Here is a 20516-nt window from a genome sequence, read left to right on the forward strand (position 1 = left end):
TGCAGCTGGTCACACACCCTTCAGGGTGGGGGTCCCCACTGGGGTGCCTGGCCAGTCTGGGGAGGGGCTGAGGGCTGTTTTCAGGCTGGCGGGTGACTGAAGCTCCCAACCGCTTTTTTCTTTCTTTTTTTTTATTCTGGGCCAGCTTTAACTCTGGCTCCAGCTCTGAGGCCACTGATGCTGAAAGTAGGTTTCTGGCCCTGTTTACCTTCTCTATTTGAAACAATGTTGCGATCCTGCTCGCTGAAGCCCAGCGACTAAAGCAGGTTTCTTGGGGTTTTTTTAGCTTCTATATTTGTAACATAGTTGCTTAGAGTTGCAGCTCAGAGGCCGGCAGCGGCAGGCGGGGGACGTTGGAGTCCTCCGTCACTGAAGCAAGCAAGCCTCATGTTCGCATCAGCTGCCTGGCTACCGGCCGCCATCTTGGCTGGCAGTAAATTTGCATATCTCGCTGATTAGCCAATCGGAATGGTAGCGGTCATATGCTAATTACCGTGTTTCTCTTTTATTAGATAGGATCGTACTGGAAGTCCTAGTGACAGCAACCACACAAGAAGTAAAAACTAAAAGTTATCCACACTGAAAAGGAAAAAGTAAAACTGTCATCATTTGCATATGACATGATACTATAAAGAACCCTAAACATTTCACCAAAAGACTACTGGAAATGATAAATAAATTCAGTAAAGTAGCAAAATACAAAATAAATATTCAGAAATCAGTTATATTTTTATACATCAATAATGAACTATCAGAGAAGAAAACTAATAAAACAATTCCATTTAGAAGTGCATAAAAAAATACCTTGGAATAAATTTAACCAACAATGTAAAAGACCTGTATTCAGAAAATTATAAGACACTGACAAAAGAAACTGAAGAAGATACAAATATGTGTAAGCATATACCATAATCATAGATAAGAATTAAAATAATTACAATGTCCATGCTATCCAAAGCAGTCTACAGATTCAACACAATTTCTATCAAGATACCAATGGCATATATTTCATAGAATAGAATATTCCAAAAATTTATATGGAACCACAAAAGACCCCAAATAGCCACAGCATTCTTGACAAAGAAGAACAAAGTTGGAGGGATCATACTACCTGTTAGGCCATAGTAATCAAAACAGCATGGTACCGCCATAAAAACAGACATATAAATCAATAGGTCAGAACAGAAAGCCCAGAAATAAACCCATGCCTTTATGGTCAATTAATATTTGACAAAGAAAACAAGAACATACAATGGACAGATATTGTGCAAAAAAATGAAACTAGACCACCTTACACCACACACAAGAATAAATTCAAAATGTAATAAAGACTTACGACTCAAGATCATAAAAATATTAGAAAAAACATAGGTAGTAATATCTCAGACATTTCTCATAACAATATTGTTTCTGATATATGTCCTTGGGCAAGGGAAACAAATGAACAAATAAACAAATGGGACCTCAAACTAAAAAGGTTTTGCAAAACAAGGAAACCATCAACAAAATAAAAAGACAACCCATTGAATCGGAGAACATATTTGCTAATGATACATTTGATAATGATATATTTGATACCAAAATTTATAAAGAACTTATAAACTCAACACCAAAAAAACAAACAATCCAATTAAAAAATGACCAAATAGACACTTCTCGCCCTATCTGGTTTGGCTCAGTGGATAGAGCGTCGGCCTGTGGACTGAAAGGTCCCAGGTTTGATTCCAGTCAAGGGCATGTATCTTGGCTGCGGGCACATCCCTAGTAGGAGGTGTGCAGGAGGCAGCTGATCGATGTTTCTCTCATCGATGTTTCTAACTCTCTATCCCTCTCTCTTCCTCTTTGTAAAAAATTAATAAAATATATTAAAAAAAAAAATAGACACTTCTCCAAAGAGGACATACAAATGACCAACAGACACATGAAAAGATGCTCAGTGTAACTAATCATTGGAGAAATGCAAATTAAAACCATAATGAGAGATTGCCTCACACCTATCAGCATGGCTAACATCAATAAATCAACAAACAATAAGTGTTGGTGAGGATGTGGAGGAAAGGGAACCCCCTTACACTGTTTGTTGGTGGGATTGGTGCAGCCACTGTGGAAAACAGTATGGAGTTTCCTCAAAAAATTAAAAATGGAAGTGCCTTATGACCCAGCAATTCCACTTCTGGGAATATATCCAAAGAAACCCGAAATACTAATTTGAAAAAATATATGCACCCATATGTTCATTGCAGTGCTACTTTTACAAAAGCCAAGACTTGGAAGCAGCCCAAGTGCCCATTAGTAGATGAGTGGATAAGGAATCTGTGGTACATTTACACAATGGAATAAAACCTGGCCTTAAAAAAAGGAGGAAATCTTATATTTTGTGATAGCATGGATGGACCTGGAAAATATTATGCTAAGTGAAATAGCAGAAAGACAAGTACCATATGATTTCACTTATATGTGAAATCTAATAAACATAAGAAACAAAGTAAATGCAGACTCATAGATAAAAGACTGACATCTGTCAGAAGGAACAGAGGTTGGGAGACTAGGGTAAAAAGGTGAAGGGATTAAGCAAAGGAAAAAAACTCAGACACAATTAAAAATATGGTGATTGCCAAAGGGAAAGGGGAGTTGGGAGAAGTAAGAGGATAAAAGGGGGATTAATTGTATTGGAAGAAGACATGACTAGGGATGGTGAACACACAATACAATATACAGATGATGTTCTATAGAATCATATACCTGAAACCTATATAATTTTATTAACCAATGTCACCCCAATAAATTCAATTTTTAAAAAACAGTAGGCCCTCAAAAAAATAAGTAAAAATACATAAGCAAACAACATGAAGATTTATAGAATCATTTATAAAATACCTGTGGGTTACTCCCTCCATTCGAGATATAACACTTGGTGAGTTTTCCTCCATCATCCCAGTCCCAATCATCGTCATCATCATAATCTTCCTCCTCTTCTCCCTCATCTTCTATCTCATCTTCATTCATCTTCTCATTCACATTATTTTGAAAGTCTTCAAACAGATTGCCATCTCCCTCTTTGATTGTCTTCAAGTCAATGTTTTCACTAGAAATAACAATATTTTAGCATATTTAAAGATACTCTAACTAGACTTACATATGTATTTATTCACAACATAATAGACTAAATCTGTAACAAAACCCAAAGGTTCCCTTACAATATATCTACCAATGAACTTAATTTTAGTACCAAGTTCTTCTGTTTTTCAGAGTTCTGTCCCAGTTGTTTGCATATTCTCTAGGCCAGTGATGGCGAACCTATGACACGCGTGTCAGAGGTGACACGTGAACTCATTTTTTTGGTTGATGTTTCTTTGTTAAATGGCATTTAAATATATAAAATAAATATCAAAAATATAAGCCTTTGTTTTACTATAGTTGCAAATATCAAAAAGTTTCTATATGTGACACGGCACCAGACTTAAGTTAGGGTTTTTCAAAATGCTGACATGCCGAGCTCAAAAGGTTCGCCATCACTGCTCTAGGCCCTACTAAAGAAGTACATCAAGTGTTAAACCTACCTCTGCCTAAGTCAGAATTTATATTGCTAACTTCTCTGCTGAAAGAACTGGCTCCAATCAATACTCCTGACTTGACAAGGAAAACTACTTACAGAGCTGCTTTAAGAGACAGTATGAAAACAAAAAGCTTTCTGACAAAACTTGGGAATAAGTCTAAAGCAGCTTTACCTTGAACTCAATAACACTTTGCATCAAAAGCTGTATTCAAGATCTGTGTTACACAAAGAACTTCAAACCACCCTTGTTCATGAAGGGAAGGAATGGTGCATACAAGCACCACAAATAAGAAAGTAGGCTTGATATAATTATATAGAAGAAGGGATTGATGCCCAGCATAAAGAAAGCACAACTAATAGGGTTTGTTTTTGTCATGTGAGAATTCAGACCCAGGGTTACATATCTTCTTAGTTTTTCAAGAGAAACCAGGAATATGGATTTTTGTGTAAAATATCCCACTTAACTGGCAAGTTCAATTTATCAAAACACTGTGCTTATCAAACAAAACATGTCTGCATGTCAGATTTTACAGAGGTGCTACCAGTTTTGACTTCTCAAGTAAAGAATGAGGACAGAAACCATATAAAACAATTGATAATATGCACTACCAGCTTAAAAAGTCAGATGTGAGTTTAAATAAATTCAGATTATCAATTCTGAGTTATTTATTAATCACTAGGAGCCAAGCGCGTGATATTGCACGTTGCCACCTACCCACCTTCAGCCCTGCCTTGGTATCCAAACCTGTTCATGCAGAGCTCCAGCGCACCTGGCCCAGCCCCCAAACCCTCTGGCCTTCTCTGGCTGCTACAAGCTCCAACCTCAGTCCCTCCAGTCGCCTCGGGCTGGTCCCCGCTTCCACCTGTCTCCGGAGTAATGCAATGGATCGGCCCCGTCATGGCGCTGGAGGGGCCTCCCGCCTGCTGAGCTGTGCTCCTTCCCCTGGCAGGTGGGCTGCAGGGCACTCAGAGTGCAAGCAGTGGGCAGTGAAGAATTGGTGAGGGGAGTGCTGTGGGCTCTCACCCCTGCCTTCCCGGGAACAGGATGGGCCTGCCTCCTCTAGGTGCCTCCCCACTTCCGCCCATCTCTGGAGCAACGCCCCAGCTATATGCTAATGATCTGGTCATTACCTATTACAGCGTCCCACTCATTAGCATATTAACTCTATTAGTATAGACTAGAGGCCCAGTGCACAAAATTTATGCACTTGGGGGGGGTCCCTCAGCCTGGCCTGTGCCATCTCACAGTCTGGGACCCCTTGGGGTATGACCACCTCCTGGTTTAGGCCCGCTCCGTGGGGAATTGGGCCTAAGCTGGCAGTCAGACATCCCTCTGGCAGCCCAGGAGCCCTCAGGGGATGTCCACTTGCCAGCGGGGAGCAGGCCTAAGCTGCTGTAGGACATCCTTTGTGCTGCTGAGGAGGCAGGAGAGGGTCCTACCAACAGCTGTGCTGGCAGCCGTCAGCCTGGCTTATGGCTGAGTGGCTGTTTTCAGGCTGCCCGCACCCCTTTTATGGTGGGGGTCCCACTGGGGTGCCTGGCCAGCCTGGATGAGGGGCTGAGGGCTGTTTTCAGGCTGCCTGCACCCCCTTCAGGGTGGGGGTCCCCACTGGTGTGCCTGGCCAGCCTGGGTGAGGAGCTGAGGGCTGTTCTCAGGTGAGCCAAGCCTGCAACTGAAGCCCCAGTCTCTCCTTTTTTGTTTTTGTTTTTTAATTCTGGGATTTATTTAACTTCTGTAATTGAAACTTTGTTGCGGCTCCAGCTCTGAGGCCGGCTGGCTTCAAGCAGGTTTCTGGGGTTTGTTTAGCTTCTATAATTGCAACATTGTTGCATCCGGAGCTCAGAGCTGGGCTGCAGCAGGCGGGGAATTTGGCTTCCTCCATCACTGGAGCAAGCAAGCCTCCTGTTCGCTTCAGCTGCCTGGCTGTCGGCCGCCATCTTGGTTGGCAGTTAATTTGCATATTGTGCTGATTAGCCAATGGGAAGCATAGCAGAGGCATGGTTAATTACCATGTTTGTCTATTATTAGATAGGATGGTTTATAGGGCTCCAAATCTTTATGAAACAAATAGGCATTAAACACCTACTATTTACTAGGATTTCATAAACATAATCCATAAGTTGACCCTTCATTTGCTAATAACCTAAATTGGCATGTTAAAGTTATACCTTCAATAGTACTGGGGCTTCTCAACCTTGGCTGGACAATTCTTTGTTGTGGGAAGTTGTTTTGTGCCTCATAGAACTGTTGGCAGCATCTCCAGCCTCTACCTACCAGCACCATCCCCAGTTGTGACAAACAAAAATGTCTCCAGAAATTGCCAAAGTCACTGGGGGTGGGGAAAGGGAAAGGTGGTGGACAGAATCCATTGGTTAACCTTTACAATATCCAGTGATAGATATTTCCCCTTAACTTCTTCCCTTGGGCCTTTTATATTCTTATGTGTAAACATAAATCTGGAATGTCTTTCTCAATTCTCTGGCTAAATCCTACTTAACCTTACAGCATTAGTTTACTATCACTTGCCTAGGGAAATCTTCCATATTATTCACCCGTTTCTCCTTTGTACCACTTACCCAATTCTAATCCAAATCTTTTGTCTAATTTTTTAAAATACATATTTTTATTGATTTCAGAGAGGAAGGGAGAGAGATAGAAATATCAATGATGAGAATCATTGATCGGCTGCCTCCTATTGGGGATCGAGCCCACAACCCAGGCATGTGCTCTGACCTGGAATCCAACCGTGACTTCCTGGTTCATAGGTCACTGCTCAACCACTGAGCCAGGCTGGACCATCCAATTTGTCTCATTTTTTAATGTTTTCCCTGCTAGAGTGCAATGTTGGTGTCAGAGTAGTTTACACCAATGTATCCCTACCAACTAACACTATATCTGACACATAGAAAGTGATCAACATATACTTACTGAAAAAAATCTATAGTTAAGAAAATTTGCATGCAATGAAGCCTTACTGTAAACATAAAGTAAAAACCATTTTCTTGAAATTATAAAACAGTTTCATCTTGCTTTATGTGAAAGTTATCCTTAATAACTTTTGCTTCATATCCCACATTCAATCTACCACCAAATTGTCATTTCTATCTGTAAAATATCTCTATGACCTTATCTCTGAATGTCCATCATCTCTGAACTAAATTATTTTCATTACTTTTGTACTGCTTCCACTCTCCATTCCAAAATCATCTTCTCCATAGCAAAGTGATTCCTTTAAATCATAAATCAAATTACATCATTCCCCTGCTAGCATCCCTCTATGGCTTTCTAAGCCCTAGAATATCTCAACTCCTTACTATCACTTGTAAGGCTCTACATCAAGCATGTCAAACTCATGACCCGCAGGCTTCATGTGGCCCACAACAAATATTTTTGCAGCCCAGCCAATATAATAGTAAGAAACGTGTTAATTAAAATTTCGTAACTTACTTTTTACCATTTCCTGTTATACATAATTATTAATAATGAACTACAGTAGGTCCTCGGGTTATGTCGGAGATCTGTTCCTACGGCGCGACGTCATGCGATTTTTCCGTAAGTCGGAACCCACCTACATAAGCACCTATGTCACTCACATGGAACACATACACAGCAGTAATGCAGTGAAACAGTAAAAAAAAATTTAAAAGAAAGATAACAATTCCTGACCTTTACTTGTGGTAAACAAATAATAAAAAACATAAAGCACATATGTACATACGTCAAAATGATGAAACTTTTTTTTTATAAATAAATGGGAAATGGCGAGGTAACCACAAAACGACATACATTGAGTCCAAGGTAACCCAAGGACTGTCTGCACAATGTGCACTAATGACTGATTACTATAATCGTGTTGCATTCATTTCCCTTATGCACCTTACATGCAGGAGCACCATTTCTCTCTACTAATACTAACAGCAAATATTTTAGTAGCCGATTGCCATGGCAAAAAGTTCCGTCATTATTTGGTGTGCACACCAGGAAATATTTCACTTTTGGAGAAAAAGAAAAATAGGATTATTTGTATTATGCTTATTAATTTGTGCAGTTATTCAGTGTCTGGTAAGTTAATGTTCAAGAAAAAATGTTGTATTATTTTATGTTAACTAGAGGCCCGATGCACAAAATTCATGTGCTTGCAGTCCGGGAGCACTCGGGGGATGTCCGACCCCCGTTAGCCTGGCTTCTGGCTGAGCAGCGCTCCCCATGTGGGAGCGCACTGACCATCAGTGGGTAGCACCTGCGTTGAGTGTCTGCCCCCTCATGGTCAGTGTATGTCATAGCGAGTGGTTGAGCAGCCTTAGCATATCATTAGCATATTTTGCTTTGATTGGTTGCACAGACAGCTGGACAACCAAACACTTAGCATATTAGGCTTTTATTAAATAGGATTACTCATTTATCTCAGCCCTTTATATTCAGCATGTCTCTATCGAAATAAACCTACGTTTCTATGAAAATTGAAGCTTTTGTTTTTTTGTGGCCCACATAAACTTAAACCTTATTTATTTGGCCCATGTTAGCCTTTGAGTTTGACATGCTTGCTCTCCATCATCTGGCCCCTTTTCACTTCTATATCATTACCTACCAATCTGCTCAACTACCTCTGCTGTGCTCTAAGCACAATGGCCTATCAGTGGTTCTCAACCTCTGGCCCTTTAAATTCAGTTCCTCATTGTTGTGACCAAACCATAAAATTATTTTCGTTGCTACTTCATAACTGTAATGTTGCTACTGTTATGAATCATAATGTAAATATCTGATATGCAGGATGGTCTTAGGCGACCCCTGTGAAAGGGTCGTTCAACCGCCAAAGGGGTCGCGACCCACAGGTTGAGAACCTCTGGCTAGATAGATCTTCCTTTCACAGCCAGGAGGGATCCCACTCTGGGGACTTAGCACTTGCTGTCCCCTCTTCCTGAATGACTGTTGTCTCCCCTTTTCCTGAGGTTAACTCATTCTTGTAGGTCAGATCTGGACTTAACCCCTCCTTGACCAAATCATAACTTAGTCTACAAACTGACTTAAATTGTTTTCATAGTATATATAATTATCTGGTTTTTAAGTAATACCTTTGTACTTAATTGATCCACCTCTCAAGTAGAAGGTAAAATTCAATGACAGGGACTCAGTTTGCCTTGTTCATCACTACCTCCAGCGCTCAGGACAGAACCTGGCACATAGCAGGTGCTCACCTTACTGTCAACATAAAGTAAGAACCGTTTTTAAACGCTGAATGAAGTTACCAGTAAGGCGCAAAAACCTGTTTCCCAATCGCTATGCCCAACTCGGCCTCTCAGCAATGCCAACCAACCTGGGAACCCTGGACTCCCCTGACAAGCGGCTTTCGTGAACTCTGCCATAACCCGGGACGAAGTCAGGGCTGGGATGGAGAAAGACGCGACCGGTTGGGAAGAGAGCCCCAGCGCGATGCACCACCAGCCTCCCTCTACACCAGCGTTAACTCCCTCAAGGCCCGGCGGCGGCAGAGAGAGCAAAACCCCAACAAAGTCGGTGTACTGCACCGCCTTCTACCTGTCGGAGGAGTCCGCGTCGTCGAACTGCCCGGGAACCACCCGACTCATCAGCAGCCGCCGGTAGTCCATGACGGCACGCGCGGGGCGTCAGCGCCACCGGAGGAGCCACACAGACGGCCCGACCTCACGGCCTCTCCGAGGTCGCCTCCTCGCAAACCGCGCAGTAGTCCCGATGCCAGCAGCGCGCCACGTGCTACGAGGATTTAGGATTTACAGACCCGGTACCGCCGCCCCCGGCTCGAACGGAAGCCCCGCCCCTACCGGAAATGTCCTACCGGAAGTCCCGTCCCGCGGCCCACTGAGAGCCTGCGCAAGGAGGTCACACGGAAGTGTCAAGCGGTTCGCCTTCCTCGCTGGGCCGCCATCCTACCTGGAGGCTTTCGTTTCTGTGTGTCTTCCTGTAGAAAGGCGCGCCAGCCAAGCCACAGGCTCGGCCTAGGGGGTTACATCCGCATGACTTCCCAACTCCGGTAACAGACCTTGGTGTCCCCCCAGGCCGGGCCCCCTGTGTCCGGAGCCCGGCGTGCGCCGTTCCCCGCCGGGATTGGCTGGCGTGCGGGGGCGAGCGGACGTCACACTGGAAGGGTTCGTCGCGCTTGCCTCCCGACCGGGAATTCCGTAGGAAAGGTTGGAAAGTGTTCTTCTCCCTCCCGCAAAACCGGTGCGGGGGGGTGGAAGCACGAGATCCTTATTGTGGGTAAAAGAAACTGCATGGACCCTGGAAGTGAGCACGCTTTTGCGATTCAAAGAGTTTGGCGCGTTGTTTTGAGGTGAAAAGTGAGAAGTGCTTGTAGAAAGCTCGTTTGTCATAACGGCTGAAAAGAATTTAAGAACAACACCTTAGAGTTTTGACTAGTAACTCCACTGACACCTCTTTTTTATTTTTATTTTTTTCCTGCATTACTCTGTTTATTTCGTGCGGATCCCGCCCCCTCGGTCTCCGCGGCGCTCGCTAAGAGGCTGGGCGGGGTGGTTGCGGGGTCGGGGCGCCGGAGAGGCGGGGCGCGGACCCGAGAGCAGACGCCCCAGCGGCCACCCCCTCACTTTCTTCCCTCGAGATCCAGTGACACCTCTTTTGACGCCGGTCTTAAAACAGCTTTAGAATATCTCTGGACACATTTGAATAAATACTTTAAAAGTTTAACGTACATCCGGTAAGGTCGGAATGCAAGATGGTAAAAGTAAGCCTAACAAAATAAATCGGCAGATTGTGCCCTATGAACAAAGGTGTAAACGTGTAATTGGAAGTTCTAGGTTCCCAAATTTAAGAGAGAAGGCTCTTGCAGTTTTTGCATTTGGAAATTAAACGATTTTTCAAACTCCCTTCACCACAACCTAGGTAATACTTATGTGTTTGGAAATAGGGAAAAATTGAGCATAAAGTTGAACCATTCACCAATCCTGACTAGTCTGCTAGGCTCGGTGGCTTTTTTATCCTTAACCAAAGGATGACATAAGTTTGAAAAATATAAATCCTCAGTAAATTATTTATTAACTTGATAATTCAACAAAGTAATCCAGGCAAATGGTAGTGACTGTAGATTGGGAAGGTTAATAGAAATAAATAATTGGAATGCTGGGTTAAATTAATATTTATCCTGGACAACACTGGTCCATTTGCTATAGGGAGTATTGTAGAACCCTAAATGGACTCTTCTAGAAGTATGTGTAATCTGTGAATATAAACACTAACACGCTTGAAACCATTGTTAAGACTAAAACAGTAAAACGAATAGGTATTTAATTATGAGAGATTTAGACTAAAGATTTTAGGAATTTAAAAAATAGATGAATGGTTAGATAGGAAAGTTTAGGAGAGAAACGCTTGCAAGGTCAGACTACTGAAGTGGTAAGGAGCATGACTTATTTGCAGGGAAGTGAACTTGATCCTACTAGAGCAGGGGAGTATTGGCTAGGTAAAGTGGGTTCAGGCTATGGAAAACCTAGAAAATCAAGCAGAAGAATTTGAAGTCACTGTGATTGGACATCTTTTCCATCCCCACCCCCTAACAGACCTGAGGAATTAGAAGAATATGGACCAGAGTAATGATCTAAGGGATGGAAAGAAAGCATGGGTTATGAAGATCATTTTTAGAGGATAAATGGACAGGACTTGGACAGTGAGGTAGAAGGATGCCAAGTTTTCAAACCCCAAGTGCCTGAGGGAACATTGATTTACAATGTTGGATTTGACGATAAAGAAATATTCAAATAGCAATTATTAAATAGAAATGCAGTCAGTGTTTGGTGGAACCTAATAGGTCTCTGATAATATTTTCTGAATATCTTTTTATTAAATAACTTAGAGATCCCTTCACCTTCTGGGTCGCAAGTCTTTTTAGTAATTTTATTTTGTCCAAATTATTTACTACCATACAAAGTTACCATGGTATGGTATACTCGCACTAAAATTCTTTATTTTTTCAATAACTTGGCAAATGACATTTTAAAATTTCGGGCAGTGAACTTTATTGCTTTCTTACTGTGCAAAGGGAGGGGGGAAGTTTTTTGTTTGCATATGCTAAAAGACCTTAAAATTATGTGTTTTTTTAAAGAAGCCTTCCATCATTCAACAGTTAGGAACAAGAAATATCAAAAAATTTGGTGATCACCTTCAGATCCTGTATATTTTGACATGGATGTTTCTCATGAAAAATTAGAAAGCATGTCAGAAGTGGATGCCATGAATTTCACCAGTCTTTCTCAAGATTTAACTCACTCAAATTCTCCCTCCTGTATGGAAACCAGCAATACGACTTCAGACTTGTCTCAGGTGTGCAATTGCTTATGAGGTCTGGGAGATACAGATGCATTTAACATTCACATTGTGTTCCATATGAACATTTAAAAAAAATATATGAGGAACAGCCTTAGCTGGCTTGGCTCAGTGGGTAGAGCATCAGGCTGTGGACAGAAAGATCCTGGGTTTGATTCCAGGCATTTACCACGGTTGCAGGCTCAAGCCCGGGCGGCTCATGCAGGAGGCAACCAATAGACTGCCTCTCTCACATTGATGTTTCTTTTTCTCTGTCTTCCTCCTTCCCTTCCACTCTTTCTAAAAATCAATGGAAAAATAGCCTCAACAAATATACAAAGAACACTAAAGGAATCTCCAGTGGAGGCATAGAAGAGAGGAATATTGGAACTGGCTTTCAAGAAAGGTAGAACTTGCCGAACCGGTTTGGCTCAGTGGATAGAGCATCGGCCTGCGGACTGAAGGGTCCCAGGTTCGATTCCAGTCAAGGGCATGTATCTTGGTTGCGGGCACATCCCCACTGGGGAGCATGCAGGAGGCAACTGATCAATCTCTCTCATCGATGTTTCTAACTCTATATCACTCTCCCTTCTTCTCTGTAAAAAGTCAATAAAATATATTAAAAACAGGCAATATTTATTAAAAAAAAAAAAAAAGAAAAGAAAGGTAGAACTTTACAAACTGTTAAAACTGATCCTTTCTAGTCTCTTCAGGAAGTCCCATGAGTATACCAGAAGACATAGCCACAACAACTCAGTAAGAGTCAGAACAAGAACACAAGGAGCCTGACATCTGGTCTATTTTCATTTTGGAAAAAATTTGGTCATAGTATTATGGTGTTAATTTGGAATAAGTTGCTGAGCAGTGAATTGTAAAGAATGAATGTTTTAAATTAATTATATAAGGAAGTCCTCCCTCTTGTTTTTTATAGAAAATTTATAGACCAAAGGCTTAGTTTAGCTAAAAACAGTAATATTGTGTAAGACAAGAATTAGAGCCCTAACCGGTTTGGCTCAGTGGATAGAGCATCGTCCTGCGGACTGAAGGGTCCCAGGTTCGATTCCAGTCAAGGGCATGTACCTTGGTTGCGGGCACATCCCCAGTAGGGAGTGTGCAGGAGGCAACTGATCGATGTTTCTCTCTCATTGATGTTTCTAACTCTTGATCCCTCTCCCTTCCTCCCTGTAAAAAATCAATAAAATATATATTTTTAAAAGAATTAGAAGTGATCTTTGAAATTCAATGAGTAATAGAGTACCAAGAAGTTTGTATGAATATAACATCAATACATGTGAATATTGCTATTTTATTTTTCAAGTATATTATTCCTGATACTTTAAAAATCTAATTAGAAGGAATGATCTGAATTAGCAACAAGAAAAAAAAAACCAGATAGTTATATAATTCAGTTTTTATTGTACTTCAGATACATTCAATAAGTGGAACGATGCTATAAAAAGCATATTGAATAGAGATTTGTAACCAGCTAACTTTATAAGAGAGAAGAACTTTTTTAGAACATCATTTAGATCCACATACTTGATATACTAACAAAAATTACATAGCAATGTACATATACCTTTAGGAGAGGCCAATGGTATTTGAAGTATTCATAATGCCTTTTTTATTAATACAGAATGAAGTAAAGAATGTAAAAAAGGAAAATGAGTCTAAAATCACACTTTCTGAAGAAATTTATAGCACACTAGATGATGTGTTAGGTGGTGAGTATCTCTTTGTTGGCAATATACAAACAGAAACTAAGATTTTTTGTGTGTCCTGTGATGATGATAATAAGAGCTAAGTACTGTGCTAAGCATTTTATATACATTATCACATTTATAAACAAGCCTATGGAATAGGACTTTTACTTTGTAAATAAGGGCTGTTTTTATCTTCATTTTAAAGATGAGGCTCAGAGAGTAACACAAGAAAAACAAACCATAATACATTTGACTATATTAAATTTTTTTAAATTTGTGTGTCCAAATTATAATCAACAAAGCAAAAAAGCCACAGTCTAAGGTACCTGTAATCTATACAATTGACAGAGGATTAGTATCTACAATAAAGAACTCCAATAAGAAAAAGACACATATAACTCAATTTAAAAAACAATAACAACAACAACAACAAAAACAGGCAATGTATATGTAGAGCTACCATAATGAAATACCACAGACTGGGTGGCTTTAGCAATTCAAATTTATATTCTCACAGTTCTAGAGCAGTGGTTCTCAACCTTCTGGCCCTTTAAATACAGTTCCTCATGTTGTGACCCAACCATAAAATCATTTTCGTTGCTACTTCATAACTGTAATGTTGCTACTATTACAAATCATGTAAATATGTGATATGCAGGATGGTCTTAGGCGACCCCTGTGAAAGGATTGTTCTACCGCCAAAGGGGTCGCGACCCACAGGTTGAGAACCGCTGTTCTAGAGGCTGGAAGTCCAAGATCAAGGTCCTGCAGAGTAGGTTTCTCCTGAGGCCTCTCAGTTGGCCATCTCAGTTGTCCTCACATGGCCTTTACTTCTGTGCCTCCCTGGTATCTCCTCTTTTTATAAGGACACCAGTTATATTGTAGTAGAGCCCCACCCTTATGACCTCTTCTATCATTAATTACCTCCTTAAAGGCCCTATCTCTAACTAATATGACATTATAAAATACTGGGATTAAGTCTTCAACATGTGAATTTTGAGGAAACGATTTAGATCACAGAAAAAGGAACCTGCAAGACCTTTAATAGCTAAAAATATGTGCATTAAAAAGCCCACAAAATGCCATTTCATATGTATCAGTATGACATATTGGAGAGATATAGAGAAGGAATTTCTATGTTCTGGTAGAAGTATAAATAACATTTTAGAGAATAAATGTGCAATATCTAGTAAAGTTGAAGATATATTTTTTCTATAATATATTTCTTAAAAGGCTTGAAAAGTTTATTTCATAAATGTTAATATAACTGTTAACACATAAATTTATGGTCAGCTAATTATTATTTTCTTTTACCTCTTCCTAATGAGATGTCAACAGTGGAAATTATTCACAGGATATGCTAACTCGGCCAATTGACACCAGCATTTCTTCCTTCAGACAATGTGAACCCATTTTCAATTATCATCAGACGAAGGCATTTAATGATAAAATGCTAACATTTCAAAATCTGATAGGCAACTTACCTTACACAGAGAAGCCAGAATTGCAAAGTCATGTATATAATTATGCAAAAGACAACAATATTAAGGAAGATTCATTTAAAGAAGAAAATCCAGTGGGAACTAGTACTTCCACAAATGAAGACCAACTTTCTCATGAATGTGAGTGGCAACCTCCTAGAAGCCCATCTGAAATCCCCTGCAGTAGGGACACCCTGAAATTCATGGAAATGCCACTAGCTGAAAATACTGCCAAAGAATCTACCCTCAACTCTGGTCAACCTGAAAACTTCTTGTGTAAGGAATATTTATACAACAATGTTGAAAAACCATTTTATCAAGAGAATAGCTTTAACCTGTATGATCTGAGAGCTGATTATGAAACAAAGGAGGTAAGATGATTTTTCTCCTTCCTTCCTTTTTCTTATTTCCTTCCTTCCTTCCTTCCTTCCTTTCTTCCTTCCTTCCTTCCTTCCTTTCTCCCTTCATTCCTTTCTTTCTCTACACCCCAGTGACCAGACATTATATAACTTAATATATGATTATCCCAATTCATCCCACACCTATCCGGCACCACTCCTAGTTATTAGGATATTATTGACTATATTCCCTATGCTGTACTTTACACCCCCATGACTATTTTTTATTGCCATTTTATTGTTCATATTTTTTTCTTCTTCTTCTTTTTTAAAAATATATTTTATTGATTTTTCCACAGAGAGGAGGGGAGAGGTATAGAGAGTTAGAAACATCGATGAGAGAGAAATATCGATCAGCAACCTCCTGCACGCCCCCCACTGGGGATATGCCCGCAACCAAGGTACATGCCCTTGACTGGAATCGAACCTGGGCCCCTTGAGTATGCAGGCCGACGCTCTATCCACTGAACCAAACCAATTAGGGCCTTTTCTTCTTCTTAAATAAGACTCCATTTCATATAATACTGGTTTGATGGTAATGAACTCCTTTAGCTTTTTCTTGTCTGTAAAACTCTTTATCTTCAATTATAAATTGCTAGAAGCCCAGTGCACAAAATTTGTGCACAGGTAGGGTCCTTAGCAGCTGCTGGCTGCTGGCTGGGGCCTTCCTTCATTCCACACCACTGCCTGGTGGTCAGCGCACATCATAGTAAGCAATCGAACTCCCAGTCGGTCAAACTCCCAAGGGGACACTTTGCATATTAGGCTTTTATATATATAGGCTAGAGGCCCAGTGCATGAAATTCATGCAAGGGGGAAGGGGCATCCCTCAACCCGGCCTGCATCCTCTTACAATCTGGGACCCCTTGGGGGATGTCCGGCCTAAACTGGCAGTAGGACATCCCTCTCACAATCTGGGATGCTGCATGCACCAGTGACCATACTTTTCATACAGGTGAAAGGCATCTTGCTGTTGTATGGGCAGTTAAATTTTTTTGCCCTGATTATGAAAAGTAGTACATAACATGATCCTTCTGAGGCAGTAGTATCATTTCCCCCCTCTTTTGGGTGGAAAAACTGAAGCAGAGAAAAGTTAAGTAATTGGCTTTGTCACATAGTTATAAGTGTCAGAATCAGGGCTGACCACAAAATGTGCAAGCCAGAGTCCATGCATGTCATCACTGCATCCTGTTTTTTCAGTGTTAGAGTGGCCTTGCCAGGTTTTAATGTTTAAATATAAGAGACTGTTCCCAATATATAGGGTAAGGTCCCTAGGCCTGGCTGGAGATCAGGGCCATCTGTGGGGCAACCAGCAGGCAGGGCATTCAGGGGGGCCTCTCTGGTACCTGCCTTGGCTGGCAGTCTGGTGCTGCCCACTGGCCGACCCTGCCCCCCAATTGCCGCCACCAGTTGCCTCCTTCTCAGGGGGCAGGAGCTGCCCCAGTTGGGGCAGTGCGCGTCATAGCGACCGGTCATTCCACCAGTCATACCGCTCTTTATTTGATTTGCATATTAGGGTTTTATTATATAGGATAGCTTTGCAGAGTAAAGTAATCTTGGTTGTAGGTGCTTGCTTTTCATTACTTTCAATATTTCTTCCAATCCCTTATGACCTGCAAAGTTTCTGTTAAGAAATCAGCTGACAGTCATGGGAGCTCCCTTGTAGGTAACTAACTGCTTTTCTTTTGCTGCTTTTAAGATTCTCTGTTTGTCTTTAACATGTTAAGCGCCTAGCCTGTTTTGTCTTCTGGACAGAAAGTATAGTGTCAGTCACCGGTGACTGACATGGGGTTTAGCATGTTAACCATTTGCATTTTAATTATAATGTGTCCTGGTGTGGACCTTTTTGGATTCATCTTTTTTGGGACTCTCTGCACTTCCTGGACTTGTATGTCTCTTTCCTTCAACAAGTTAAGGGAGTTTACTGTCATTACTTTTTCCAAATAAGTTTTGAATTTCTTGCTCTCTTTGTTTTCCTTCCGGTACTCCCATGATGTGAATATTGGTACACTTGAAGTTGTTCCAGAGGTTTCTTACTCTAGCCTTATTTTTTGGATTCCATTTTCTTTATTTTTCTGTTCTGATTGGGTATTTTTTGCTTCCTTATATTCCAAGTCACTGATTTGATTCTCAGCTTCATCTATTTTACTGTTGATTCCCTGTAAGTTATTCTTTATTTCAGTTAGTATAGCCTTCATTTCTAACCAGTTCTTTTTTATGTTGTTGAGGTCCTCTCTTAAGTTCCTTGAGCATCCTTATAACCAGTGTTTTGAACTCTGCATCCAATAGATTGCTTATCTCCATTTTGTTTAGTTCTTTTTCTGGAATTTTTTTCTGTTGTTTCATTTGAGCCATGTTTCTTTGTCTCCTCATTTTGGCTACCTCCCTGTGTTTGTTTCTATTTATTAGGTAGAGCTACTATGTCTCCAAGGCTTGGTAGTGTGGCCTAATGCAGTAGGTCTCCTGTAGGGTCAAGTGGCATAGCCTCCCCAATCACCCCAGCTGGGCACTCGAAGTGTACCACCCCCCCCTCGCCATATGAGCTGTACACCCTCATGTTTTAAGTTGAGTTTTGATTGCTGTTGGCACATCAATGGGAGGGACTGACCCAGACCAATCTGCTGCAAGGATTGGCCATGACCACTGACCACCAACCTCCATCCACCTTGGAGGATCAACTGCAGGGACCTACCCCATAGAGCATGACTTACTTCAGCAAGGCTCTGGTACCCACTGAGTCCACCCCTGAGTGCTTCACTTATGGAAGTGGTTGTATGCTGGTGCTACGATGTGGTCTGAAGCTATCCACTGGGTGTGCTGGCTCTGGGGCCTTCTGGAAGGTGCAGGCTATGTTCAGCCACTACCTGTGTTCTGCCCAGGTCCACTAGGTATAAACTACAAAGCAATCTGCAGATGGCTGCTTCTTGTGCTTGGCTTGGAGATGCCCAGGGGAGGCTACACTATGAATCAAGGCTGGCTACTACAAGTGCGGGGCCTGGGGCTGTTTAGCTAAAGGTATGGGACCTGCTGAGGCCAGATGATGCTTGTTTGACAGATTTTATGAAAATCTGAAGCATGAGCCAGGGCAGGCCATTCCTATGATAAAGCCACTGGAAATAGCTTGGGTGGGCCCAAAAGTTGGGTGGGGCAGAGCCTCAGGGAAACAGCAGGTTGGACCAAACAGTGTGAGCCAAGTTGATGGAGTCTCGGATATGGCACCTGTCTGCTGGCTTTGTGGGGCAAAGGGGCTCATCAAAGGAACAATGGCTTCTGCCAGTACTTCTATCTGGGAGAAAGTTGCCCCTCCAGATCTCGCCTAGATGCCAAACGATTCAGTCCCTCCCATGTGTCTCTGGTGCCTTTCAAACTGCTGTCCCTGTGCTGGAGCTCAGAGGGAGAGAGTCCGAGTAACTCTATGTGTGGGCCCTTTCAAAGGAACTGCCTAGGGCAGCCGTGGGCAAACTACAGCCCACGGGCTGGATCTGGCCCATTTGAAATTAATAAAACTAAAAAAAAAAAAAAAAGACTGTACCCTTTTATGTAATGATGTTTACTTTGAATTTATATTAGTTCACACAAACACTCCATCCATGCTTATGTTCCGGCCCTCTGGTCCAGTTTAAGAACCCATTGTGGCCCTCGAGTCAAAACGTTTGCCCACCCCTGGCCTAGGGCTCCAGCAGCCTGACCCTCGCTCAGCCTCAATTTCCACTGGTTTTTATATCCAGAAGTTATGGGGACTTCTCCTCCTGGGACTGGAACCCTGGGCTTGGGGGTGGGGTGGCAGGGCGGTCTGGTGTGGGACTGGGATCCCTTGCTCCTCAGGAGAACCTTCATAGCCTAGGTCTTCCTCCTGATTTTTATCCATCACACATGGGGTTGGGACTAGCCTATTCTGCAACTCTGTCCTTTCTACCAGTCTCATATGGCTTCTTCTTTAATTTCGTAGATGTAAAACTTGCATTCAGCTTGATTTAAGAGCGTTCTGAATGATAGTTGTTCTGTAGTTTAGTTGTAATTTTGATGTTGTTGTGGGAGGAGGTGAGCACCATGTTTAACTATGCCACCATTTTGACAGAAGTCTCAGGAGGTATATTTTTGTGGTCAGTACAGCATGTAGAGTATTGAAAGATATCTTGTTGTTTTTTAAAGTATATTATCTGAACCCAGCTGGCGTGGCTCAGTGGTTGAGCATCGACCTGTGAACCAGGAGGTCGGGTTCGATTCCCGGTCAGGGCACATGCCTGGGTTGCGGGCTCGATCCCCAGTGTGGGGCATGCAGGAGGCAGCCAATCAATGATTATCTCTCATCATTGATGTTTCTATCTCTCTCTCCATCTCCCTTCTTCTCTGAAATCAATAAAAAAAAAAAAGGTATATTATCTGAGACTTTTCCAAGTGGTAATCAGCATAAAAGACATTACTTCTCTGGGGAAAATGCCTTCCTAGATCTTGAACAAGTCAAAGCAAATTTTTCTAATAAAATTAAGTCCTTACTTGGAACTTAGCTCTACCAAATGATAGTTTCTTTGAGGATCAAGGTTCTGTTCTACTTCTTTTATGCATGTTAGCATCTATATGGTGCCTTGACAATAATAAGCTTTCATATTTGGTGAATTAAATTAGCTAGAACTTAGTTTAAGAAAAAAGTTGCAAAGAGCAAGAAATACTAAATTATTTGACAAGGAAAGCTTAAAATTTTTTTCTTCTTTTTTTTCTTTATTTAAATTAAATCTTTATTGTTCAGATTATTACATTTGTTCCTCTTTTTTCCCCCCATAACTCTCCTCCCAATTCCCACCCCAGCCTCCGCCCTCACTCCCCACCCACTGTCCTTATCCATAGGTGCATGATTTTTATCCAGTCTCTTTCTGCATCTCCCACATCCCTTTCCCCCCCAAGATTAGTCAGTTCATTCCCTTTCTATGTCCCTGATTCTATTATAATCACCAGTTCATTCTGTTGATCAGATTATTCATGCACTTGATTCTTAGATTCACTTGTTGATAGATGCATATTTGTTGTTCATAATTTGTATCTTCACCTTTTTCTTCTTCTTCCTCTTCTTATAGGATACCTCTCAGC

The 20516-nt window shown here is 41.5% G+C and overlaps 2 protein-coding genes across 7 annotated transcripts in view; one reads left to right on the plus strand and one right to left on the minus strand.

The window, feature by feature from the left end:
* The window catches only part of RIOK1 (RIO kinase 1), a 40018-nt gene extending 30677 nt beyond the window's left edge, over positions 1–9341 (minus strand). The window contains exons 1-2 of one of the 3 annotated variants that reach the window (XM_015562249.1): positions 9093–9341; positions 2878–3085 (exon numbers count right to left, since the gene is read on the minus strand). In XM_015562249.1, the coding sequence (XP_015417735.1) occupies positions 2878–3085; positions 9093–9163 (279 nt within the window). In that variant the 5' untranslated portion in view covers positions 9164–9341. Of the gene's footprint in view, positions 1–2877; positions 3086–3229; positions 3265–8871; positions 8895–9092 lie in introns of those variants that run through there. The other 2 variants (XM_015562251.1, XM_015562250.1) reach the window with 2 other exon arrangements.
* Positions 9342–10736: 1395 nt separating this feature from the next.
* The window catches only part of CAGE1 (cancer antigen 1), a 53047-nt gene continuing 43267 nt past the window's right edge, over positions 10737–20516 (plus strand). For 3 of the 4 annotated variants that reach the window (XM_015562246.1, XM_015562245.1, XM_015562247.1), the window contains exons 1-3: positions 10737–11867; positions 13486–13573; positions 14881–15404. In XM_015562246.1, coding sequence (XP_015417732.1) covers positions 11730–11867; positions 13486–13573; positions 14881–15404 — 750 coding nt within the window. In that variant the 5' untranslated portion in view covers positions 10737–11729. Of the gene's footprint in view, positions 11868–13485; positions 13574–14880; positions 15405–20516 lie in introns of those variants that run through there. The other variant, XM_015562248.1, reaches the window with a different exon arrangement.

Source organism: Myotis davidii, unplaced genomic scaffold (assembly GCF_000327345.1).
Source record: "Myotis davidii unplaced genomic scaffold, ASM32734v1 scaffold76, whole genome shotgun sequence".
Classification (NCBI taxonomy): Eukaryota; Metazoa; Chordata; class Mammalia; order Chiroptera; family Vespertilionidae; genus Myotis; species Myotis davidii.